This window comes from Enhydra lutris, unplaced genomic scaffold (genome assembly GCF_002288905.1).
Source record: "Enhydra lutris kenyoni isolate GAN:26980312 unplaced genomic scaffold, ASM228890v2 scaffoldscaffold3, whole genome shotgun sequence".
In the NCBI taxonomy this organism is placed as follows: domain Eukaryota; kingdom Metazoa; phylum Chordata; class Mammalia; order Carnivora; family Mustelidae; genus Enhydra; species Enhydra lutris.
The window spans coordinates 27,774,239-27,801,489 of NW_019154087.1; the positions used below are offsets into that span (position 1 = coordinate 27,774,239).

Genomic DNA, 27,251 nt, shown 5'->3' on the forward strand with positions numbered 1-27,251 from the left:
GACATTTAAATATCTCAATAATCTCAAATAGGTGACTTGTTCTAAAATTACATTTTGTTAAATGTAAAAACTTAGGAAGAGACAGTGAAGAAACCATGTACATTTTTCCATCCATAATGCGGTCTGTAAATAACAGATTGTGGATTTGAAAGCCCAAGGATGATGTCTTTTCCCCTCAATGACTGGAAGCATTTTCAGTGCGTATGAAGTGTCAGCAAACCTTTGAATACCAGCTTAGTGCATTCTACTCAAAGCCAGAGAGAGGTACTTGAATCACTGGTACCTAACAAGATGGAGGCTGGCATCAGCAATAAAATAATCCATTATTGTAATGACAGACTACTGAATTCAGAAATTCTTATTTGAAAGACCCAGTTTTCTTTTGAGCAGTTTCTGGCTTTTACTGCGTGGGCTTAGGAGCCAAATCATGTGGGTTCAAGTCCTGGCTCTTTCCATTGCTAGCTGTGTGTTTTCCCTGTCTGTGATTAGGGTGTTAGAAAAGTCTTTCAGGAGAGTACCTTGAAACTGTAAGCACGCCATAGTGTTTGTTGGGTTTGTTGCTACTACTCTTATTTTTATGCCTCCTTCTCCAACAGTCTTCTGAAAGATGTGTCAGTCACATAAAGTGAGATGCAAGATGGCTGTTGATAAAAATATTCTGCCCTTTAACTGTCTCTGGAATGGAGGTGGGAGCACTCTGAGCTCTCTCCGCAAGAATGTCATTTCCACATTCTACTTCTCTACTGGGTTTAGCAAAACAAGTCCCCATTCCCCATCATTTATTTAAAGAACACATTTACTGAACACTTACTAAGGTTGAACTCTGGGCTGAAATGAAAGCAAGTCCTGTCCTCCAGGAGCCTTTGATCCAGCTCCACAGCTTTTAGTCACAAAGAATTGGCAAGGAAACAAAAGACAACAGAAACACTTCTGCACTTGTCCAGTTTTTTAGTGTAGATGAACCAAATTAGCATTGATGGATGAACATTCTTTTGTGCACACCCTTCTCAGTATTGTATGCGAGTGTCCATGTCCTTGTTCTTTGGTGGACACATTGGAATAGATTCTTCACATGACAACAACTTGTGAACCTATTGTGAGAGAACATGTATTTTACTATTATTACACCTTCATTTCTTCAGCCAAAAATGTTTGGAATGCCTGCAGCAGTGCTGGATGCAGGGGTGAACAAGAAAGAAGATAAAATTCCACATCTCCTAAAGAACAGGGGTTTGATTTGGCATAGGTGTTAAATCCTGTTGATGAAATTCTAGAATATAAGTGAGGTTCAGTGGGGTGAGGTCCGGAGCCGATGACCAAGAAAGAATTCTTGAGACATCTTTGGTGCAAAATGGTGGTTTATTAAAGCACAGGGACAGGACCCATGGGCAGAAAGAGCTGCTGCCCTGGGGTTGGGAGAGGTAGCAGGTTCTGTACCACGGGGGTGGGGGAAGTAAGGAAAAGGGAGTTTTCAATAGAACTTTCATACGCTAAAGTGGGCCTACGAGATACTGGATACCAGAGGCCTTGCCAGAGCCCTTGCCTTCGCCAAGGTCGTTCTGCCCTTTTTAGCAAGCTATTAAGAATAGTTGGGAGATTCCTAAAGAATGTCATATATGTCCCACCCAGGAGTGGGGGTGGGAGAAGGCTGCTGGGTGTCAGCTTTTGCTTTGTCCTCAGCCAGCCTTCTGTCTCTCCTCCTTTCCAGAGGTATAACTTCAGGAGTGTTATTTAGCCTCTTAATACCTCCGCTTCCTCATCTGTAAGATGGGAATAATAACCACCTAGAGTTGTTGGGAAGAGTAAATAACTTGTACTACTAATGTTAGGATTACTGTTCTGAGCCAGTGAGTATGCCCTGTGTCTTCCGTGCTCAGTTCCCTACTATAAAACTTCTTAAACTAGTGAGCAGATCTTCACAGTGTCATAGTGACCTCTTTAAAAGGGAAGGAGGTCCTGCTACCCTTATCTCCTGTGCATTCCCACTCCTCACTTTCAAATATGAAGTAAAGATAGCCTCTCTTTTCCTGAACTACTGAGGTACAGAAGAGAGCAGCTTTTGATTTCTAACTCTGGTGCTTATTTTCCTTTCTACCACAGGCCGATTGCCTATTTCTTAACATCTCCTCTGGGGTCCTAGTTACCTGCTAGGTCACGGTGACAGCAGTTAGCCCTTGCTTTCACCTCTCCTCTCTTGTGTCTTCACTTTCCCCAAGCCTCTTGCCCTAGGGAGCTTGGGTTTCTAGATCTTCTCTGCCAATCCCAGAGCTCTCCTTCATCTTTGAAGGCTGTTTAATCACTCATTTGTATTACATTGGGTGGGGCCATCTGCATTTCAATTCTTTTGACATAACTTCCCATCAAATGGTAATTACGCAGTGGGCAGCTCCCACAAGGGGCTGGTTCCTCTACTTCATCCGTCCTACCCCTGTTCTCTTGTCTGAACTATTCTGATGCTGAGCAAGGTAGATACTCCTGGATTTGGGGAAACTACTTTTCAAGAGCCTAGCAACATTCTCCAGCTTACATTAAAACTTAACCAGTTTCCTGGTGCCTCCTGACTCCCTTTAAGATTTCTCAGCAGCAACGAGGGTTATGTGGGCTGGGGTGCACATTATACAGGCTTTTTTGTAAGAAATGATATCTTGCTTCCCAAATGTCCCAGAGAGCATTAATGCTATCCCCATTTGTATTAGCAGTAGGCAACCTTTTAGAGTGGTGTAAATGGTCCATTAGGATAACTGCAAATGCTTAATTAGTGTATACTTTAAATTCCATTGGCAAAATAGTAGCATATTTCTTGAAAACCTGTCATATTTCTCCTAAGTAATTTTTTTTAAGACAGTAAAATGATATAGTCCCAGGCTGAAAATGAAAGGCAATTATTTCAACTCCTAAAGACCAAAACAACTTTACTCACATTCCACTGAAGGGATAGAGGGAAAAGAAATAATTTTCAAGGTGTCTGGAAATTGTTATTTTCCTGTTAATGGTTATTTTCATTAGCGAAGGGAATTTTGGAAGTAGTTATGAGATTTTCCTAAAACCAAATGACTAGCGACTAAGTGCATTTGAATTATGTTTGGTTGCATACATTAAAGATAAAATCGGTTTCTTCTTTCTTATATGATGTTTCATTTTGGTTATAGTGATTCGAGACTGATTGTTCTGGGCCAGAGGAAGGACAAAGGAACCACTAGCTATAAAGTACATCAAGATTACTAAAAAATACAGTCATAAAAGCAAAGCCCACTAAAATTTTACATTTGCTATTTTAAAATTTATTTTTATTTTGTATTTTTAGAGGTGGGGGAGAGAGAGAGAGAGAGAGGGAGAGAAAGAATCATAAGCTGGCTCCACCCCAGTGTGGAGCCCGATGTGGGTCTTGATCTTGGGACCTGAGCTGAAATCAACAGTCTGACACTTAACTGACTGAGCCACCCTGGCACCCCTAAAATTTTACATTTGTATGGTACCTTTAACACTTTATGGTATCTTTATATTTATTTAATCCTTTTTGTAATTATTCCCATTAAAACATATTTGATGGTACTGTTAGGTCCCCCAATAATGGGTCCGTGATTAAAGGAGCAAGACTGATACAAAGCGAAGGTCAAGCAAAGCTTTATTTCATGCCAAGCATCAAGAATCAAACCGAAGGTTTGGGGCCACACCTCTTACAGAGAGGGCGACCTCTCTCTGCTTCATAGACTAGCTTTTAAGGGCTAAGGCCATGTGGTTGGGCCTGGCCATGCACAGATGGCCAATGAAATTGTAACACACAGAGAAAACTGCACAGTCATGTTAGGTCACACATAAGAGACCAATTGAATTATAATTTACCCTAGTAGATATTTGAACCAGCCTATCACCTTGGTCAGAATTGGTGCTCAAAAGGTGCCCAAAGGGCGGGGCCCATACTCCTTGGTAACTAGGGAGACAGTATACATACCCCCACTGATCAGATGTCTCCACCTGGCCTGACCCACCCTTGTATTTGGGCTTTGTTACCTGGGATTCGTTTCCGGACTTGTTTTTAAGTAAGTTCCCTGGGGGAAGGGGAACAGGGACAGTTTAAGTTTTAAACAACAAAGTTATTGTTTAACCGGATGGAAGCACTCTGGCTAAATAGGTCCTTATAGTACACGTAGAGTCTGTGTACATTCTGTGTGGAAAGAGCATTAGACTTTAAATCAGTCATGTTCTTTCCAGAATGAGTTGGCACATTTAAATGAGGATAAATAATAAATAGGAAAGGGACAATTTACAAAACTCTGAGCAAGGTATAAGTGAGCCACAAGGGAGAGTGTAGTAAAACTGGGACTTGGAATAGTGGAACTATGAGTAATCTTATCAAGCTAAGAATAATCAAAGGGAAAGGGAAGGAAGAAGTTACTGGAACCTAGGAGGTAATCTTGTACAGAAAAACACTGTACATTGAATGGTGATCTTTAATTAGGGACAGACTCAAGTTACCCCTCAAATAAAGAGCCCAGGAAATAAGTACCTTGGTCTTCTTCTCTTTCCCAACAGTTTTATGGTAGAGCTCTTTGTTTGGAACCAACTAGAAGCCAGAGCATGGGAGCCTTTTGACACAGTTGATCCTGGTCTGCTAGAGCAGAGAACTGGAAAAAGAAGGGTGGAAAGTGGATCTAGAAGGGGGAAGGGGAAATGAAAGATATCTGGTATACTCCACCCCTTTGTTTTTTGTCAGCCTCCACTCTTGCTCTTCATCTGGGTGAAAAATGCATGTCCCCAGCACAGAGACTGCATAAATTCCCATCCACTATTGTGTGGTTGTATCATTCCTGTGTGATAGCAATTCAGTAATATGCAATCTAGAACTAAAATGTTGGCTACCACCAGTATTTTTCATATGAAATACCAGCGGATGGAGGTAGGGAGAAGAGATGTAATTAAAGAATATAAATTTAAATTAGAGCTGTTCTTAGCTTCTGTTGATGGTTTTAAGACCTAAGCCAGTAATTACAGCTGCCTCCTTCCACTAAACCTTTTGTATTTACCTCACTGTCTGATACCACCTTGACTGGTAAGGTCCTTTTCAGGTGAGGTGACCCAGACCTTGATTCCTGCCTGATCTGAGTCCTTGGTGGTCTGGTCTTCACTGGGTTGTTGCTCTTCTTCCTTGACAAGCATCATTGGAAGGGGTGTATTAAGAAGTGCCCCACTAATTTTCCTGAGTTTCAAACATTGTTCTTATCTTTATTCTGTAGCAGAAACTCAGCTTTTCCTGATCATTGGATGCCATTATCCTGGGCAATATAGTGACTTTCCTCATCTACCTATGGTTTACAGATAAAAAAAAAATTAAATTTCCTAGGGTTAATCTCCACTTCCAATGAATCACAAAATGACCATGTTTTCTGGTGGATGAATTATTCCCTTGGACATTAGGACCTTCAAACTCACCAAATCTAAGGTATTGGGGACAGAAAGCAAGACTACTTCAGGTGAGTTATTAGGTATAAACATGAAAAGGGCCACCCTAATCTCCACTGGCTCTGTGCATCCCTATGGCAGTGGTAGTTCCATATATTTGCCTGCTGGTGTAAGGCACATATCTACATCCTGTGGGCAGAGTTCCAATCTCTCAGGCTTTCATCTCTTGGCTTACACCTTAGCTGAGCCTTCACTAGGGCATTCCATAATTCTATCAGGTTAGTTTCTTCTATGAAGGCGAAAGTGATATGACATGTGAATTCTAAGGATTAAGCCTATTGTCTCATTTGCTTTGCTGCAGAATGGCTTGGAGACAATTTATATAGGTTATTTTGGCTATATATCAGGCATACTATAAATCTGTGAATGATGATTCTAGCAGAAACTGCAAGCAGGGAAGACATATTACATATATCTATTTTTGTGAGTCCAAAGAGTACCCCCTTATGATGGGTGGTATCATCAATATAATCATCCTACCTCTGCCTATAGCCAGGTGGGCCTTCCCCCCTCATTGGGTGATGATACCTTTTTGGAGGTCCAGCATCAATCCTGGTTTTTGACAGGTTGGACCCTGTTTGGTGCAAGCCAGATCAACCCTGGCTAGAAGAAGAGAATGCTGAGCTGTGAATAGTCACCAACCCCACTATTCTGACACCCTTGTTTATGGACCCATTGAACCAACATTGGGATGGTTGAAAGATACCAACTGATGTTTATAATTAGATCTTGTTCACTTTATCATGGAGACTGCTCTCCTTGACAGTCTCTTACGAGATTTAACAGAATAGAAGTATCTTCACACTCTGTGCCTTTTTACAGTCTGTTTATTTCTCTCCAGATCTCCTTGCCACCAATGTCCAGTTTTGGTTTTTGGAAGTTTCTGACCACCAAGCCAACTTCCTAGCACCCACCCACCAGTTAGTACAGATCTATATCTCAGTCATTTCTTTTACATGAAGTTTAACACTGCACCTAAAAGTTTTGCCCATGTAGAGAATTTTCCCTTATCAATGTATTTTGAGTTCATTTTGAGTAACATAGTATAGCTGTCTGGTGCTGGCACACTTAATAGATGTCCCCATAGTTTACTGGCTTTAGGGACCTATCCATAAAACCTTACTGTTGTTGAGGGAAAAGAAAAGAAACATCAGGCTCATATACTAGAGAGGTCTGAATCTCCTGCCATTGTGGTTTGTTTGTGTCTCCTAAGGCTGGTGTGGCCTGTTCTTACATATATAATTTAATAATGGAATGCTGCTGTGAACAGCTGATTTTATGACTTGCTGACCCAGATAACATCCAGTTCATGTTGGGCATGATCTCACGGCCACTTACTATCCCACAAGCACGAGATAAGTCTCTGTAAGGATTCAGGAGCAAGGGACACCTTGAAAAAGGGAATAGTTAGTGGCAAAGGAAGACATGGCTTTACTCTGACATCTTAGGGGTTTGCACTGTGATTCTCTCACCAGGGCTTCCAAAGCCTCCTTTCAGCATCTCTGTCTGCCATAGACTCTTCTAATTTCACTGGTCCACTGGGTCATAAGAACCAAATGACAGGAAGGCTTGCAACATGGCTCAGACCTTGCAGAGTGCTTTTATGCTTTTATGGTCCACTGCGTCATAAGAACCAAATGACAGGAAGGCTTGCAACATAGCCCAGACCTTGCAAAGTGCTTTTATGTTCTGGGCATCACTAGAAAATGCAGCCCACTTATGGATAACCAGTGTGCTATTTCCCCATTCTTCAAATACATGAAAAACCCAATTAAATCCCATTTGGGGTACTGTTTGTTATGGCCACATCCAACACCAGTGATTGTATCATTTAGGATCCCAATAGAAAACTGATGGAATGCTCAAATTAGAATATTGTCAGGAAGATATAGGTATAAGGTGTGAGTGGGGTGTAAGAGGACCACAGGGACCAGTAATTGCAAAATTTTTACCACCGCTAGACCTGAAAGGGTGGAGGGGAGAGAGCAGTTACTAGACTCTACAAACAGAGTTGTCTTGAGAAGAGATGTGGCCTTTATCTGAGGGTCATGTACAGCCTTAGATGACCACACAGATGGGTATCAGAGGAATCAGTACCATGACTTCTTCCTCCTTTCTCCCCTGAAGTAATTTTAGAGCTCCCCAATGGTTAATCTCAAATGAGAACTAGAGGACAAAGAGCCTGAAGAGGTGGCTCATTTGGAACAGAGAAGTGTGAGAGGTTAGAGGGTTATTCTGGAAGGGCAGATAAGAGCTATTTATCATAGGCCTTGAGTTTGAATCCTGGCTGTTCCTTTCTGGATTATGAATTCCAGCCAGATGGAGATCCTCTGATTTATGTTTCTATCCTCAGTTCTCAGCACAATTCCGGCCTCGTATAAAATAGCTGCTCAGTGAACAATTGAGTAGCCTCATCCCAGCAGCTCCCGTATGACTTTGAGAAAGTTATTTATATTCCTGGATTGCCATTTTCATCATCTTTAAAGTCAAGATGCCAGTATCTGTTTTGTTTCACTCATGAGGATGTTGTATAGGTAAAAAGAAAATGAAGACCCAAACATATGGAAGTGCTTTGTAAACTGTGAAGTGTTGAGTGTGCAAGGTATTATTTTACATCTTGGAGATTCCTTTTCTCCTACACCAGTCAGCTATCTGACTCATAGAAACTTACCAACTCAGACTTCATACTTTCCACAGTGGGTTTTATTAATTAATCTCCTGGCCCTTTCATGCACCTTGGACTCTAGTAGTTGAACGTTCAGTAGTTTTCTGCAAGAGTATATTTATGCTCAAGCTCAAGCATCTTTTTAAAAAGTTTTCCTTTTTTTCTGGTTAACAAGTGTCTTCACCCCCTCACTTTTCTAAAGCTCTTTTTTGGGGGATAGATTCAATTTTTCTCCCTTTTTTCTTCAATAATCTTGACCAGTGTGCTCCAAAATATATTCAAGGATGTGAGCAATCTCTTGTCTTGCACACTTGTAGGCATTTTTTGTTTTTCTTGTAATAATTCTGTGTTCATCTGTACTGTGTTAGGAAAAGCGATCTGTAGTAGATGTTAATAAGCATTCATGGAGTACTTAGTGGCTTATAAACGTCTCATTTCATCATCACAACAATCCTATGAAATCCGTAATATTATTTTCTCCATTCTACAAATAAGGAATTTGAAGGCATATTGAAAGTGATTCTTTCTAAAGGACTTCATTTTTTTTTTTTTTAAGAGCAGTTTTAGGTTCATAGCAAACTTGAGAAGAAAGTATAGAGATTTTCCATAGACTGTCTGCCCCCACAATGCATAGCCTTCCCTGTTACCAGCATCCCCCACCAAGACAGGACATTTGTTGCAACTGGTGAGCCTACAGTGACACATCATAATCACCCAAAGTCCATAGTTGCAGTTGACTCTTGTTGTTGTACATTCCATAGGTTTGGACAAATGCGTGATGACATGTATCCATCAATGTAATATCATATAGAGTATTTTCAGTGCCCTAAAAATTCTGTCCTCTGCCTGCCTATCCCTCTTCTTTTCCCAATCGCTGGCAACCGTTGATCTTTTTATTGTCTTCATAGTTTGCCTTTTCCACACTGTCATATAGTTGGAATCATACAGTCTCTTCAGATTGGGTTCTTTCACTTAGTAATATCCATTTAAGAGTCCTCATGTCTTTTCACAGCATAATACTTCATTTTGGGGGGAGGGCGTTAATATCAAATGTCCTACAGTTTATTTATTCATTCACCTACTGAAGGATGTTTTCGTTGCTTCCAAGTTTGAGCAATTAGGAATAATATTGCTGTAACTATCTGTGTGCAAGATCATTTGTAGACGTAAGTTTTCAACTTCTGTGGGAAATACCAAGGAACATGATTGTTGGATCATATGGCAAGAGTGTGTTTAATTTTGTAAGAAACTGCTAGATTGTCTTCCAGAGTAGCTGTACCGTTCTGCATTCCCATCAGTAATGAATGAGAGTTCCCGTTGCTCCTCATCCTTGCTAGTATTTGTGTTGTCAGTGCTCCCAAATAGGTGTACAGTGGTATCTCATTTTTGTTTTAATTTTCATTTCCCCAATGATGTATGATATGGAGCATCTTCTCATATGCTTATTTGTTATTGATATTTCCTTTGGTAATGTGTCTGTTAAGGTCTTTGACCCATTTTTAAATCAGGTTGTTTTCTTGTTGTTTAGTTTTAAGAGTTCTTTGTATATTTTAGTAGTTCTCTATCAGATGTATCTTTTGCAAGTATTTTCTCTCAGTCTGTGGCTTGTCTTTCCATTCTGTTGACATTGTCTTTGGCAGACAGAAGTTTTTAATTTTAATGAAGTTCAGATTATCAGTTATTTCTTTTGTGTGTTGTGCTTTTGGTGTATCTAAAAATTCATTGCCCTACTCAAGGTTGTCTATGTTTTCTACTGTGTTATTTTCAAGGAGTTTTACAGTTTTGCCTTTGCATTTAGGTCTGTGATCCATTTTGAGTTAATTTTTTTGAGGGATGTAAGGTATCTAGATTTTGTTATGTTTGTTTTGTGGATGTCCACTCGTACCAGCACCATTTGGTGAAAGACTGTCTTTTCTCCATTGCTCTGCCTTTGCTCCTTTGCCAAAGATGAGTTGACCATTATTTATGAGTTTATTTCTGGACTCTGTTTTCTTGATCTGTTTATCTGTTATTTCACCATTATCACACTGTATTGATAACTGTAGCTATACTAGTAAGTCTAAGTCATGTAATGTGAGTCCTCCAACTTTGTTCCATTCCTTCAATGTTGTGTTGGTTATTCTAGGCCTTTGCCTTTCTGTATAAACTTTAGAAAAACAAAATACCCACAAAATAACTTGCTGAGATTTTGATGGGGACTGCATTGAATCAATAGGTCACACTGGGAAGAACTGACATCTTGACAATATTGAGTCTTCCAATCCATAAGCATAAAATACCTCTCCATCTATTTAGTTCTTTGATTTCTTTTATTACAGTTTTGAGCCTTTCCTCATACAGACCTTGTACATATTTTGTTAGATTCATATCTATTTCATTTTGGGGGGATTCCAATGTAAATAATATTGTGATTTAAAACTCAAATTCCACTTATTCATTGCTGGTATTTACAAAAGTAATTAACCTTGTTGTACATCCTTGCCATAATTGCTTATTAGTTCTTGGAACTTTTTTTGTTAATTCTTTTGGATTTTCTGTGTAAACAGTCATGTCATTTGCTAACAAAGACAGTTTTATTTCTTTCTTCCCAAATGTACATGCCTTTTATTTCCTTTTCTTGTCTTATTGGATTAGCTAGGACCCAAGTAACTTTCTATAGGACACAAACACATTAAGGAGATATTATTCAAACCCATGCCGATTTGATGCCAAGTCACATATCCTCTGATCATTAAGCTAGCTTGCACTTAGTGCTCCTCTCCCTAAATGTCACCCCTTCCTCTTATCTGCAGCCTCTTAAAATGTCATTTTAAAGTTTTTATTTATATTACATTAATTTCTCTTTCATGGGCATAGAATTTATATATTTCATTGCATATAATTTCCATGTTTTTTGTCATTTATACTTCCTTTTACCATCTTTATTATGCTTTTTGGTGGGTTGCTCCTTTCCTTTTTGGTTTGGTTTTATTTTTATCAGAGCTCTTCTTCCCCCCACCCCACCCTGTCATGCCACACCTTCTTCTTATGTTCTTCCTTTTCTGCCCCCTTATGCCCTCCACCTCTTTTCAGTCTTCCTCCTCTTTGCTTAAAGATTGTGGAGCATAACAAATAGCATGGAGGACATGGGGAGTTAGGAGAAGGCAGTTGAGGGAAATTGGAAGGGGAGGTGAACAATGAGAGACTATGGACTCTGAAAAACAATCCGAAGGGTGTGAAGAGGTGGGGGGGTGGGAGGTTGGGGGAACCAGGTGGTGGGTATTAGAGAGGGCACGGACTGCATGGAGCACTGGGTGTGGTACAAAAACAATGAATACTGTTATGCTGAAAATAAATTAAAAAAAAATGATTAAAGAAAAAGATAAGAATTCTGCAGTAAGTCTATTGGATTTCTTAATTTTGATTTCTTAGTACTTTGTATTTCTTTTCCTTTTTGCTTCTTCCCCTCTATGCTTACATTGGGATTCTAGTCTCCCCTCTACTCTTATAACTTTGGTCCATGATATTCTTCCCATCCCTCCCATTCTGAATAGTCTGCACTTTGCTTTGACTTTTATTTCAATTAATAACTAAGGTGAGAGATGTTAAGAGCCTTGCTGATGATTACGTGGTAATTCCTGTCAGAGCCAAGATAGAATTTGGTCTTCCTGGGTTTCAGATTTAAGGTCTTTTCACTAGATTGAATTGCCTCATCATGGCTGAGGTTAGAAAGAGCCTTAAAAAAAAAGAAAAAGAAAAAGAAACAGCTTCAAATGTACTATATGGCACAGAAGTAAGCAAACAATGACAACAACAGTAAACAAAATAAAAGACAGAATACTCACTAACTTAACTACAGGTTGACTTAAGTTTTGTGTTTTCTTTGCTCAGTGACTTAGTGTCAGGTGAATTAAAAACAAGCTCTTTGTGAATGCTTGCCTACTTATGTTTGTTCCAAAAGTATTAAAAACACATGGCTGTTAACCTACCCAAAAGTCATTTGACACAGAAGCCTATAAAGCATAAGAAAGACAGTCAGTAATCTGTACTTAGAGGTAAGAGAATCATGCCTGATATATTAATTTAATTTCTTTTTCAGAATTAAAGGAGTTTGTATATAGACTCTGTATGTAACATCAGGTAGTCAAGATTTGGTCTTTGAATCTTTTCCCTAAATCCTCACAAGTAAATAAAAACATTATAAATACTTGACTAGGTAAATCAAGTTGGAAGATGAAAGCAACTGGTCTTATTAAGTGTCTTTGGCAGTAAGATTTTGCAAAGCTAATGTCTCTTCCTCTATTGCTTTTCTCATGACCACTTTTGTTCCTTCTTTGGCAGTTAATGCTTCCTGCTCTGGGGTATTTCCTACCCAAGTCACCCATATGACTTGTACTAACTCATGATTGTTTATTATGTTGTCCATTTATGATAGAGCAATTGTTCAATTAATTAAACTGGGGTAGCTCTAATGCCTTGGCAGCTTATGTAAACAAACCAAAATCTAAGCTGTAAATGTCTCAAGGTTATGACATTGAAACCTAAAGACAATTGGTCACAAAAAGCCAACTGGGCTTTAAGTTACAGCCCATCAATAATTTTCTTGCCTTGCTTCTGCCTTTTCTCTGTAAAAGCCTCTTCCTGAGCTCCTGTTGATGGAGTGCTCCTGTCCATATCCGGTTTGACACTGCATAATTTGAATTTGTTTTTTCAAATACACTCTTAAAGTTTTAAATTTACCTCAGCTTAGCTTTTAACACTATAAAGTAAAAAGACCACATTTGAAGACTGGATGGAATTCTTTTTATGCCTCTGAGATTTACCTTTAAAATGAAAGGAGATTGAACACTTACTCCAACATTACTTCAAGTGTTTAGAAGACTTTTTTGAGAGAAGGGGGCATTCTCCTTGTGAATTGTCTTCAGAGCCTATTTCGTACAGTAAGTGTCCACCCACCACCATAAGTCTGGAGTAGTAAAACAGTTACTAAAAATAGTCGACTTACTTCTTTTGCATCCCTCGGTAAGCTCACCAGCGTTTCTGTGTTTCAGTTTCTTCAACTCTAAAGTGATGATAATAGTAGACCTTAATTCACAGAATAGTTCTAAAGGAGTGGAATATCTCAAGGACTTAGAGCAGTGCCTGGCACATGATAAATACTCTATGCCTTTGCTGTGTCTCTCCCGACAACTATTATGGCCCCTGCTATTACATAACCACTGCCCCTACAAATAACAATCCTCCCTCCTTCCATGTTAATTTAAGAATTTAGTGGCTCCAAATGGCTTTTGGTTGTGTCTACACACGAAAACTTTCCCCAGAGATGAAGCTTTGCCACTAAAGACACAGTGAAAAGATGTATGGCAAGATCTAGTCCATTCTGAAAGAGGAGTCACCAAAGTGTTTTGAGCAATGAAGCGACATTGGGATAAATCTCAAACCTCCACCATGATGGCTTGGAAGGCAGCCCTTCTCGTCTGGGTGTGTACTGAACATTTTTTAAATGGTCAGTCATATTCTTTACATTTTGTCTCTCCAATATAAATACACTTCTTTTTTTTTTTTTAAAGATTTTATTTATTTATTTGATAGAGATCACAAGTAGGCAGAGAGGCACACACAGAGAGAGAGGAAGGGAAGCAGGCTCCCTGCTGAGCAGAGAGCCCAATGCGGGGCTCGATCCCAGGACCCCGGGATCATGACCTGAGCTGAAGGCAGAGGCTTTAACCCACTGAGCCACCCAGGTGCCCCTAAATACACTTCTTGAAGATAGAAGTTGTATTTTCCACTTCTGTGCACTCCCCATAGCATCCAGCACCCTGTTTTACAGATTGCAGATGCTCAGTAAATATGTTGATTAGTTGCTGAGGTAGAGTTGAGGGGAGGAGAATTAGGAATAAAATGTTCTCCAGTTAATTGCAAATTGCTTCCCTACTTAAAAATAAATTTGCATTTGATTATCTTTTCTATGATTTCTGGAAAATGCTTTCAGTTGGCATTTGGTATTTGATTTTATGTGATTTTGTAAATTTTATGGAAATCTAAATTCTTACAAAGGGTTTGTTTTAGGATTTTCTGTTTTTATTATTGCTCCAAAATGAAAAGAGGTGTTAGTGCAAAGGTAAGCCTGTTCTAATCACATTTCATGAAATGTGTTTAGAGAATCACTGAAATTTAGAGCTGATAGGGAACATGTTGTTACAGCTTAATCACCCGACACACTACTTTGGAACACAGTGGAGACTTAAGTCATTGAGAAATAAATGAATCATTTAGTACATTATCTTCATTTCACAACTGAAGAAACTGAGGCCCAGGTTACCTGCTCAGATAACTTAGGAGGGATTGCAGTAAATGTTCTTTGATGTCATTGTGCTCTAAATATGGATTTCACATGAACATTGTAACACGCAAAAGTCTTCAAGTTTAGTTTTTAAAAATTTACCTTTATTTTAAAGTATGCAGATGAATGAAATTCTTAGGTTAGTATCTGTTACATTTTAGGAAGGCAGTGGTAAGAATTGTTCATACAAATCAAAAGGATTTTTTTAAGGGGAAACCAGAGTAAAATGTCTTTTAAGTGGCTTGTTCAAGGGCTGTCAACCTATTCATTTCCTTTCTCCCTACTATAAGTTTTTGTTGTCATAAATGATTAGGAGTTCTTAACCACTATGAAAGATTCTCTGTTGGGACCGTTTGTCTTTCTTAATACATAACACACCTCTTATTTCTGTGTATCTCTGAGACTTTCAAGAAATGTTGGTTATTGGGGCTCCTGGGTGGCTCAGTGGGTTGGGCGTGGGCCTCTTGATTTCCACTCAGGTAGTGATTTCATGGTAGTGAGATCGAATCCCCATGTCAGGCTGAGGCTTGGAGCCTGCTTGGGATTCTTGCTCTCTGCCTCTTCCCCCCAGCTCCTGCGAACGCACTCTTTCTCAGTTTCTCTCTCTCTAAAAAAAGTGTTGGTTATTTTGTTGATTGATTTGCTATTATTTTACAGGATGGCAAAACGGAGTCAAGTTCGTGTACCTGTTTGAAGGGACCCAAACTGTCAAAAATAGGGACCATTGCCTGGATGATAACACTCAGTGATGCCCTCCACAATTTCATTGACGGCCTGGCGATTGGGGCTTCCTGCACCGTGTCTCTTCTTCAGGGACTCAGTACTTCTATAGCGATTCTGTGTGAAGAGTTTCCTCATGAGTTAGGTAACAGGCTCTGTTCATACTGTGAAAGTCACTTCTTGGTTTTGGTGGAGTGAGACATTTTAGACGACACACTCTTAAAAATCCCACTGATGCATCAAAATGGAGGAGCCCTGATCGGACATTGATGCTTATCTTTTCTCATCCAAAAATAGCCAAAACTATTCCCTTGGTATTTTCTTCTTTTCCTAGGGGACTTTGTGATCCTACTCAGCGCAGGAATGAGCACTCGGCAAGCCTTGTTATTCAATTTCCTTTCGGCGTGTTCCTGCTATGTTGGGCTAGCTTTTGGCATTTTGGTGGGCAACAATTTTGCTCCAAATATTATATTTGCCCTTGCTGGAGGCATGTTCCTCTATATTTCTCTGGCGGATATGGTAAGAAATTTTTAAAATTTTATTTTAACTTAAAATTTAGAATTAAACATCTGGGTTATGAGTTGACTAAGGGTAACCTTCTGCTTCCCACAGTGTGGAAATTCTGTTGTAATTTGAAACATTCTTGATTCAACAGACAACTTGTATTAGCAGTAATTTGAAAGTTATTCTCACTGATCTTTTGATCTAGGATCTTATTGGTAGAAAAAGAAATGATGTGCTTCTGTTAAAGTAGAGAGATTTTCCCAGGTTTTTTGCTTTGTGGGAGGTAAACCCTGTTTTCTAATGTCCCCATGGGACCTCTCCCCCCTCTTTGGTGAGGATGTTAAATTTAGAAGGGAATAAGTTGTTAGAGTAAATAGCATTTTGTTATTTCAAAGTTCTAAACAGTGGGAGCCTTTTGGGTTGAACTAAAGTTGGTAAATTGAAATTGGACAACATCGACTTGGGTCAGTATATATTTGTATTTGTTTATGTTGGTGCTCTGTCTACGTCTTTATTTATGTGTTTGTGTGTGTGTGTGTGTGTGTGTGCGCGTATGTGTGTAAGAGGGAGAATATCAATAGTCCTGTGCCCTTGCATTTTCAAATGAATCATGGACAGCTTTCTAGAAAATGAAAATGTGTTCCATATATACAAATCAAGGAACATTTCCTTTGCATTTGGAACTGAATATGTATTACATACATAATTTAGTAATTTAGCTTCCTTCATCTGCATTCTAAGCTCCAAATGGTAACTGTCTAGCTCTGTTCCTTGCTCTTTGCAGGCCCTTATCGGAGCAAGCATTTCGTCTCGGGGAACCGTCACTGCATTTATATTTTTCTTCACAGAATTAATGTCTCATATTGTATCTGTGCTAGGGCATCACTTCTTTCTCTGTTATAAGAATGGAATCTATTAGAAGTGTTCAGTCTAAGGAAATAATGCTAATAAATGATGCTGTATGCCCTTACAGCAGTTTTGCTTTTTTTTGGAGTAGTTTCACAGCTTTCACTCACTTGATCCTGGTAACAGCTTCTTCAATCAGGCACATGGATTGGTGGGATTCTGGAGACCTCTTTGGTTCTTTGGTACATTGTGCCATTGTATATATAGCCCATCGTTTTGGAATATGTTTTAGAAAGCTGACATTTACAGATCTTACTGAACCTTTTCTGTAGAGTTTATTCACTGAGTGAGGGTAGATTTTAAGCACAGAACTTAGAGTTTTAATTGCCTTCATAGTAAGGAGATTGTTACAGCCTTCAATAACAGCACATGATTTATTTAAAAGCCGTAAGATTTTGTGAGGGTAGAGCAAGCAGAAGGCAACAAATTGAAGAGAACAGGAATTAAATGCATAGTGATTTCTAAAAATTAACTTAATCAGCTACTATTGATTGCTGTTATGTTCCTGGCCTGGAATTTATTTAATTTTATATTATTATGTTATGTTAATCACCATACAGTACATCATTAATTTTTGATGGAGTGTTCCACAATTCGTCATTTGCGTATAACACACACTGCTCCTTGCAATCCGTCCCGTCCTTAAGACCCATCACTGGGCCAATCTATACCCCCCAACCCCTTTCCCTCTAAAATGCTCTATTTCTCGGAGTCTGCAGTCTCTCATGGTCCGTCTCCCCCTCCAATTTCCTCCCCTTCATTTTCCCTTCCTTCTCCTAATGTCCTCCATGCTATTCCTTATGCTCCACAAGTAAGTGAAACCATATGATAATTGACTTTCTCTGCTTGACTTATTTCACTCAACATAATCTCTTCCAGTCCCATCCATGTTGATGCAAAAGTTGGGTATTCATCCTTTCTGATGACTGAGTAATATTTCATTGTTTATATGGACCACATCTTCTTTATCCATTCGTCTGTTGAAGGGCATCTCAGCCGTATCCACAGTTTCTGGCCTGGAATTTGTAAGGCACTGGAGACACTGGAGTGAGCAAAGGAGGCACAGTCCCTGCATCTGTGGGGCATTCTGTCTTTAAAGAGAGGAAACTAGAAATTCAGTGAACAAAATCACACTCCATGACTAAGTAATTACAAGTAAAAAAATCTGTGAGCTAAGAGGAAATGCAATATATGTGGTGAGAGATGATGTTAGGGGATTCTAATGTAAGGTAGGAGGGCCTAAGGGAGGCCTTCCTACAAAGTATGATTTAAGCTGAAACCTCAAGGATGTAGCTCATTGAAAAATTGGAGGCAGAAGAGTTCAGATAGCAGTTTGCGTAGGTGTGAAGATTTTGACGCTGGAAAGAGGATGGATGCATGTGAGGTCCTGAACGAATGGTGTGGATGGAGCATAGAGAGTAGGGGGGAGAGAGACAGACAAAGAGAGACAGATAGGAGGCGTTAGATGAGGTAAATCCCATCTCACAGATTCACTCACTTGGGGAACACTATTTCCATACTTTTATTCCTGTTGGTGTCTGATACGGCGACATATCCCTTTAATGCTCTCTATACTGAACATATACACATCTGAATTAAATCCTAACTGCCTCCCCCAAAGAAATCTCTAGGTGACTGTTTTACGTTTTACCACCAGATGGCAACAGTTATCTAACAATGTGTCTCTCTCTCTCTCTCTCTCTCTTAGTTTCCAGAGATGAACGATATGCTGAGAGAAAAGATAACTGGAAGAAAAACCGATTTTACTTACTTCATGATTCAGAATGCTGGAATGTTAACTGGATTCACAGCCATTCTGCTCATTACTTTGTATGCAGGAGAAATCGAATTGGAGTAATGGGAAATGAAAGATGGTGTTGTTAATGAAGGCATTTAATAAATAAAAACATCTCCAAAGGGATTTTTAAGCTTATCCTATTTAGTTAAAAGATAATTTTGTTTTCAACTGTAGGTCAAGAAAACTGATTATTGGTTTCAGATCTGTTAAATAGGCCGTTACTTGTTGTGAGAATTGTTTCAAAGTGTTTTTGGTTCCCTTGGGAAAGGCTGGTATACGGGATCTTTGGTTAATACTCACTTCTTCATGTTTCATGCATTCTACAATCATTTAGACACCCAGACCCAGAGGAAAATACAAGCTAGGTCCTATAAGCCCTTAAACCTCCATGGCGGGCTCAAAAGCTCAGGCGGTTTCAGAGTGGTTTTCTTTCAGTTAATTTCGTTCCAGTGCTTTTCATTCAAATGTAGAAGAGGATTGGCATGTATACAACACAGATAGAAGTGATTCCAAGGCCTCATATACCGGTCAGGGACTTGGAGGATTGTTTTAAAAACCATTCTAGGGGCTCCTGGGTGACTCGGTTGAGCGTCTGCCTTCTGCCCAGGTCATGATCCCAGGGTCCTGGGATCGAGCTCCGCGTCAGGCTCCCCTCCTCAGTGAGGAGCCTGCTGCTCCCTCGCCTGCTGCTGCTCTTACTTGTGCTCTGTCAAATAAATAAATAAAATCTTAAAAAAAAATAAAAAAAAGCATTCTGAAAAAAAAGTGAATTATGATACCAGTAAATTTTTGTTAGCCCTACTAAGTTCAGACTTTATCTCATACTTTATCTCTTAGTGAAAGCTCTCCCTGATCCCACACAAATCCAGACTTGCTATTTTTAATGACTTAGGCTCTAATCGCACCATAGCACACGGCAGAACGTGTGCGGCTGGGGCTCCTCAGCTTCAGGATACCGTGTGTTGTGTTGTGAAGGGAGAGACTATGTTGGCTTGTAGGAAGAAACTGAATGTAATTTTAAGCAATTTACTTTTAAAAATAAACACGATTATTTAGCAGAGGATATTTTAAATAAATGAAAAATAACAGATGGACTGCAGAATGTCAAGGACTGATTAACTAGAAAACACATCCCTTATGGACGACTGAGAGTGATCAGAAAAGACTTCTGTGTTCAGTCTACATTTTTGTTGTATGGCATACCTTGAAAACAACTTCCACACACCATGGTTATTTTTGTACATCTTTTAGGTGATAGGGCCTATTCGCTCCTTTAGCTGCTCTAGAAAGCTGGTCTGCAATTGAGCATCCTAACCCCAATTCACACTCCCACGTCACTTCAGGAGAGATGATTGACAGTGAGGCAAGTGATGGATAAAAGCCAACAATGATCTCAGGAATCACATTTTCCTACAGACCGTGAGGTGGTGTCACACAGCAATAACGCAGATTAGATCAACATTTAACGTGTCTGTTAATGTCGATTTCACTTTATGACCGACAACTTAAAGAAACTTAAAAAAATTCTTGTTTGACCAAATAGGAAACGCCTTTGAAGCTGTGCATTGTGTCCTTCATTATTCATTTTAATATGTATCCTTTTGAGTGACTTCCATGTATCTGGCATTATGAGGAGAGAGAGAAATAGGAAGTTGGTGATATGTTTATTGCAAAGATGTTTAGCAAATAAATACTGTAAAGATTAATCAGTAAACGTAGAATCAATTTTTATCCTTTAATCTGTTTACATTCCGTCTTAAGAAATAATCTTTACCTTTTAAAAGCACAGATTGTTTGTCTGGGTTAAGAAGCTATGTACAACATGATATTAAAACAAGACAGTTTAACGAACTCTCATTTGGTGTAGATCATTGTGCATGTGGGCAATCCAGGTGCTTTATATGATTCTCTCCACCTGTTGATCTTTTGACCATTTTCTTCAACTATGAGGGAGAACAAAAGGCAATAGGGCATAAAGGCCCAAAAAGAAAATTGCTACTTACTGGAGGGTATGGTTGCAGGTAGAAGGTAGGATATGGAAAACCATGATTGCATTTAAATTACCCTAGATAACAATTCAAAAAACCAGTTAGTGTGTCTTATACCGAGGCTTTCATGATACCAGTTGAAGATTCTGTAATTTGCAAACTTTAAAGATGCTACTATGACACACCAACAATGATTTCAATGCATAATTTTGGGGGTTATGTCCTTCTATTTTTGCATTATCGAACTTTAAAAAAAATGCCTACTACTAGCTGGCATTTTTTTGAGTACTGAATCAGACCCTGTCTTTGCCCATCCAGACTACCCCAGACTCGGGGGCTTATAAATAACAGATTTATTTCTCACAGTTCTGGAGTCCAGAAGTCCAAGATCAAGGCAGTGGCAGATCTGGTGTCTGGTTCATAGATAGCATCCTTCTTGCTGCGGTATCCTGCAGGGGAAGGATAAGGGAGCTCTCTGGAGCCTCTTTGAAGAGCACTAATCCCAATCATGTGGGCTCCACCTTAAGGACTTTCACATCTCTCAGAGTCCCCTCTCCTAATATCATCATCTTTGGGGGGTCAGGATTTCAACACAAATATTTGGTGGATGTAGCTGACCCCATTAGCTATGCTGACGTGGAGAAACCACCCACCAAAGAACCTGCGGCTCACAGCTGGTTATTCTCAGGCTCCCAGGTCTGCAGACGAGGTTCCCCTGATGCACCCTGGGCTCTGCTGGGTGGCCCACTTCCAGCTGGGGGTCATCTAGGTCGGACCAGTGTGGTAGGAAGTGCTGCAGTCACGTGGCAGAGGGCACAGGCATGCAGTTCTAGTAGCAGAGAAGAATGAAGTTCTAATGGCTTCATTTTACCTTAAGTAGTCTCCAGACACTACTATTTTTCCTAGCAGAAAATAGCTCATATCAATAATAATTCACCCACAGCTTCCGGAATTAACTTCCTAGTTTTAAGTCTAATATTTATCCTCGTTCCTTCTAGAAGAATATTATTTCCTTTCCTTTACCTGTATGTCAGTATGCGTAAATGTGTGGATGCAACACGGCTTTACCCTACTTCAGGATAATTTCTTCTTCAGTTGATGAGTCCAACCCTGCCACGTTCATTTCTATGGCAATTACCTAAAATGACCAATGTGGGAGTCCAGGCATCTGACGGTCCCCGACTGGCATTTTGTAATGATCTTGAGATGCTGAGGAAACCCTGCTATGTCTACAAGGCTTTCATTCAGCAGAGCTCAAATTTTTAAAAATGAATTAATTGAGAAGACCCAAAATAGGACTAGGAACTTACCAGATACTTAGGGTAGGTGTCTTCCCAGAGCTAATCATGGATTGCCTGTGCCAGGGGACGGACTGCCAGTCTGCTCCTACGCTCTGATTGCCATTGATTTCCTTGGCAGCTCACTGTGGTTTTTTATCAGTGGGCTACCATGATTTCCAGACTCTCTCTCCGTTTCTTTAAGGTCCATCAGAGGACAAGAGGTTCTTAACCCTGCAAAAAATAAATTTCCTCACCCAGATGTTGTTACAGCTGCGTTCTCACTGACACTTTGCCTTCTCCCAGCTGTGGCTTGCAATAGCTGAGCAAGTTTGCATTTATTTCCCTTAGCGGCCTTTCTGTGCTGACTGTGCACACGGCACTCCCTGGTGGCCATTGAACTTCCTGTATTGGAGGCTCCCAACTTCCGTATGTCTCATAAGCAGGGGCTTTACTAGGAGGACTTCAGGTAGGCCAAGGCAGCAGGAGGAGCTAAAAACTTGAAGACCTGTTCCCATTAATTCTGAGATGGGCGTTTCCCCCGTCTTTTAACATTTCCAAAGGACATGCTGCTATCACTGGCAACCAGGTGGCATTGCTGAGATAGTTACAGGTGAGTGAAAATGAAAGTCGTCTTTTGGGATCTGGTAAGGCCAAGGAAATGCCAGTATCACTGTGTTTAGGCTTTGATGGTATATAACAGGCACCTAAACATGTCAGCTTTACTTTCTTTCCTATGAAAGAATGTGGAAGACGCCATGTGGGGCTGGCATGTCAGTGCCTGGTCACTGGGGATTCAGTCTGTCATCTGTGGCTTCTGACTTGAAGATGACTTCATGTTCTAAGACATTTCCTAGAGAAATCGAGTCTTAAAGTCTAATTCCACATAGCAGAAGGGAGGAACGGGTAGAAAACAAAAAATTCACACCTAGCTCTTCATCCCCCATAAAGGAACTTTCTCAGAAAGAACATATAACAATTTCTACTTACATTCACTGGTCAGAATGAGTCATATGGCCGCACCAACTTGCAGGAGAAGCTGGGAAATGTTGCTTCTAGCTGGATATACTACCACCAATAAAATCAGTGTTCTGTTACTAAGAAGAAGCAAAGGATGGATATTGGGTAGACTAGTAGCCTTCTCAGGTGCAGACAGGTTTGTTGTCTGGTTCACTTGGGGAACTTACTATTCTAGATGGTTCTGACACAGCCAGTTCAGGGAACTGCTTCTTTTAGGGATTCTTATGAGTTCTTTCAGATTAATTCCTTGTCACCTTGACCATTTAATTATACTGGCCCACCTGATCAGTGTTACCTCCAAACAGAATTGTTCATACACATTGGAGCTTTCCTTTGTAGTTCCTCTGTCTCAGTCTGTTGTGAGTACTACTTACTTACCTTGAAGAAATCCCATGTTTTTTTTTTTTTTTTTAAAGATTTTATTTATTTGACAGACAAAGATCACAAGTAGGCAGAGAGGCAGACAGAGAGAGGAGGAAGCAGGCTCCCCGCTGGGCAGAGAGCCTGATGTGGGGCTCGATCCCAGGACCCTGGGATCATGACCCGAGTCGAAGGCAGAGGCCTCAACCCACTGAGCCACTCAGGCGCCCCAATCCCATGTTTTTTTTTACAGGATGGTCTAAATTCTAAGGAAACTGAAATAAAACTTTTCCTATGGACTTTGATCTTTCTGTTTAAAACTCTTCTGCTCACCAGGCATATGTGAAGAATTATGAAACTACTATTAGCAGATCTTGGCAAAAATAACATTTAAAAATCATTTATCCCTCCACCCTCCTCTAACTGGATCGTCACAGCTATTTAGCATAAGCAAAGTTGGGACAAAAATGTTATTTGTTACTAGGTTTTATAGGTACTTAGATGGGCCATTGGAGACATCAAATCTTAAGGTCATTTAGCTTGCATATGCACAGCAAGAATACTAAAGAACAGTGCTAATGGTAGGGACTGCATGTGTTAAACTTTACGTGATGGCTTAATTCCTACTGTAGTGAATATGCGTGTTATCCCCACAACTGTATGGACCAATCTGTGGTAAAGCCCCAGTAAGTGGATAACTTATGACCATGTTTGTGGTCATCAAAGGAATGTCTGATCAGGGGTATGGAAAAGAAAAATAAAGATGTAAAAATATGAATTACACACAAAGTCTCTTAGGAAGAATTCAAGTCAAAAAACTTTCCTTCCCTTAAGAAGCTGAAGAAGTATATAAAACCCATCTAGTTCTGTATTTGGGGGCAGGATCCACCAGTGGGCTCTGCAGAATCCTTGGTAGGAGCTCGCACAGTCAGGGTGGACAGGGCGAACTGGTGTCTGACTTCTCCCAGGAAACAGAGAGGCTGAGAGTTTGCTGGCAAGTGGCTTTGGAGGTCAAGTGGGAGAGATGCTGCTGCTTTCAGCTAGACCTTCAGTCCTAGAGTTTTTTGGATAAAGGATACATGAATATTCCCTTGGCCTGGTGTGAGCCACGCAGTAGGTAAGAGATCTACCTGGTCTGGAACAATTTTAAGTCATGCGTAAGAGGGATACCATCCTGAGGACAGAGAAGGTGAGTACTGGGTAGACTTCCAGGAAACCAAGGACTTAGTCAGGTGGGACAAGCTGAGAACTAGAATACATCGTTGGGGAGGAGCCCCTTTGAAAAATCCTAAAAGTGCGAGTAAAAGGAGGAGTTAGCCTTTAAGTACCTATAAGTCCAGATCACATGAAGACACACTTTGTACCCTTCAACTGAGAACTTTCTATGTGTCTTTTTCTCTCTGCCATTCAAGCACTTACTCTGAAGGGGCCAGAAGCCATCGTTAACAAACACAGGGAGTACTAGATAAAAGACAAGGATTTCTTCCCAAGTGTCTTGTCTTTGAATAAAGATGGAATTACCGATTAGTATACTGGATTGCATACTTTCCATAATTGACCTGAAACCATACGATTGTAGGACTTGATGTCCCCCCAAGTCCTGTGTCAGAATAGTCATTTTGCTAGCCCCAATTTCACCCAGGGTAGAAGGACTGCCCAGGCCCAGGGCCCAGGCAGGTGGGGAATAAAATCAAAGGTGTTTTTGGTTCATCCTGTGATAACATACACACTCTAAAAATTAGTCCTCACAGCAGCCCTGGGAAAGGGTTCTATTTGTAACTGCAGGCCAGGCTGGAGCTGAAAGCTGGCAGAGGGCTGTGTTGTATGGTTGGGTGCATTGTTGTTGGGGTATGGATGCACGGTCACAGTAGAGCATGACTGAAGTCTTCCCCCCTCCCGCTCCCCCACTGCTGACCTCATGTAGCAGCTGTCAACAGCCGGTTGTGGGGTCCCTAACTCCCACCTGTGTATCTGCAGTGAAACCCTTTGTAAATAAATGAACTGCCCCCCTTACTTAGGTTCAATGGGCTATTTGTTTCTTGTTGTGGTTAGGAATGATCAGCAGTAAATGTCTTAGCTTGGAAGAGGCTGTGGCTCTGTGAATTAGGGAGAGAGAGTAAGACACTGAAGTGGGTAAAATCGGAGTAGAGTTAGTGTAATTTGAAAGCAAACTGAAAATTCGTAGGGGGCTAAAGAAGATTAGAAGACATGCATTAAGTGTTTTTAGGTTAACAGGGCAGGATTGGCTTCGATTAATTTGTTGGACTATTCAAACAGAGAATATCTAGGATGTTTTGAGAGATTAGCAATGGAGTGGACTTATCACACTTCTGGCAGATAAATATCTTTTGAATAGATGAAAAATCCCACTGCCTGTGTGGCAATGCTTCTTAAATGGAAGCATCACTTCTTTTAAAATAAAGACTGATTTCTGGGTCAGGAAGAGTGAGTACGTTTCTGTAAATACCAAATAAGCAGTTTGTGCCTTATGAGACTCTTTCCCATGTAGATGTATTCTGTTCTTTCATTTAAAATGCACTGTGAATTATTAGGAGGCCTATCGGACTGAGAAAACCAGACACTCCAGCATATAATCAGAGAACAGAGAGGCTCCTCCTATTTGCGGCAGACACCTGTAAATAGGTAATGGGATTCATTATATTTGTTAGCCTTAAGGTTGTTATTCTTGTGATTAAGTGAGAGATTGTCAATGAACTCGGAAACGTTGTTTTTTAGAAATCTTAGAAACTGGTGAGAAGGTACTTCCTCTGCATCCTTCACCTTTCTCCACCTTTGCTTTTTGCCTTTCAATAAAAAACAAAACAAAACAAAACAGAATTCTGTGTTGCATGCTTTCTAGATGCACGTGAGATGAACCCACTGCATTGTGGTAGCGATCTCTTGCTGTTTTAAGGTGAAAGAAGTTTAAGACTTCTAGAATAGTGAACATTTGGGGTAATATTGTGTAAGGTAGGGGCTCATTTGCTCATTTGCCCTAGTGGTATTAAAGTCACTGACAATATGGTTGGAGTGATGGACATCTGTTGACCTTGACTTCAGCTCTTGTTCTTTTCACAGCTTCAGTCTTTCTCTTGGGAATCATTGCTGCCATCCCCAGGGGTTCTGGAGGACCTGTTAACCACTGCACCTACCCCACCCCTGCAACACGAGCTGTATAGGCCGCCCAGACGGGGCCAGGCATAAGCTCTTCATACAACTTCCCACCATGGCGAAAGCTCTTTTGGATGTGACTCCAGAACTGCTGGTGGTCGCATCACTGGCATGAAGAGAAAAATGGGACTGAGACCCAGAGAGAAGTGGAAGACACAACTGGGGATTGGGGTGGAAAGAGAGTCATTCAGTCCTCAGTGTTTCACACCTCTGACACCCTTGGTCTATCTCTAATTTTTCAGCCTGTCCTTCAGTTTTGTGAAGGACTTATTCTAATGTCTCCATATGTCTTTTATCATTTGCTTTAGGTAACTTGGTTTGAGTTCCTCTTACTTGCAATAAAAACTTTCAAAGGAATACAGCAGTTAATACCAAGATGTTTATTTCAAGCATAATTTCTAGATTTTCTAGCTCTTGAATTCAGCACACACTGAGTACTTTTTGGATCCCCCATTGTTAAGGTGCGGGGTGGACTTCCTATTTGGGGCAGCGTATGGCAAAGTCTTCACTATGTTTCACTGGCAGTGAACCAAAGTCTAAACGTGCAGATAATATCCAACTTATTTTTATTTCACTTTGGAATCCAGAAACACGATAGGTATTTTAATTTTTGTGTTTAGCTCTATTAGTGTAGCAAAAGTGACGAGCTTTCCTCAGTAGTGACTGAAACCCTTTGGGACTATGGGGGCCTCTGTCTATAATCTAAATAAGCTGAGGTTCAGAACAGACAATGTTGCTGAAATCATATTCTATGTATAGAATTGTGATTTTTAATAGCAGGAGCAGCACAGCAGAGGGAGTAACTTATGCGCCTTGACAAGCCATGCAAAATCAGACTTTTTAGGTAACTCCAAGGAAGATGTTTTATGTAGGATATGAATCTAGGCCATACTTCATACACCATGTGTTCACAGAAAAATGCAGTTTCTTAGCAACCATCACCTGGTTGTCAAGTTATCACTTGATTTTTAGAGACACTTGCCTTTTTTAGGCACATGCCTCGCTAATACTTAAATCTAATATCCAGGTTAGTACTGGAACGATTACGTTTCACTTTCTT

General features: G+C 40.2%; 1 protein-coding gene across 2 annotated transcripts in view; it reads left to right on the forward strand.

The window, feature by feature from the left end:
* Positions 1-23,549, forward strand: part of LOC111156218 (solute carrier family 39 member 8) — an 84,660-nt gene extending 61,111 nt beyond the window's left edge. The window contains exons 6-9 of one of the 2 annotated variants that reach the window (XM_022516970.1): positions 15,105-15,312; positions 15,502-15,686; positions 18,286-18,322; positions 23,518-23,549. In XM_022516970.1, the coding sequence (XP_022372678.1) occupies positions 15,105-15,312; positions 15,502-15,686; positions 18,286-18,322; positions 23,518-23,549 (462 nt within the window). Of the gene's footprint in view, positions 1-15,104; positions 15,313-15,501; positions 15,687-18,285; positions 19,080-23,517 lie in introns of those variants that run through there. The other variant, XM_022516962.1, reaches the window with a different exon arrangement.
* The last annotated feature ends 3,702 nt before the right edge of the window (positions 23,550-27,251 follow it).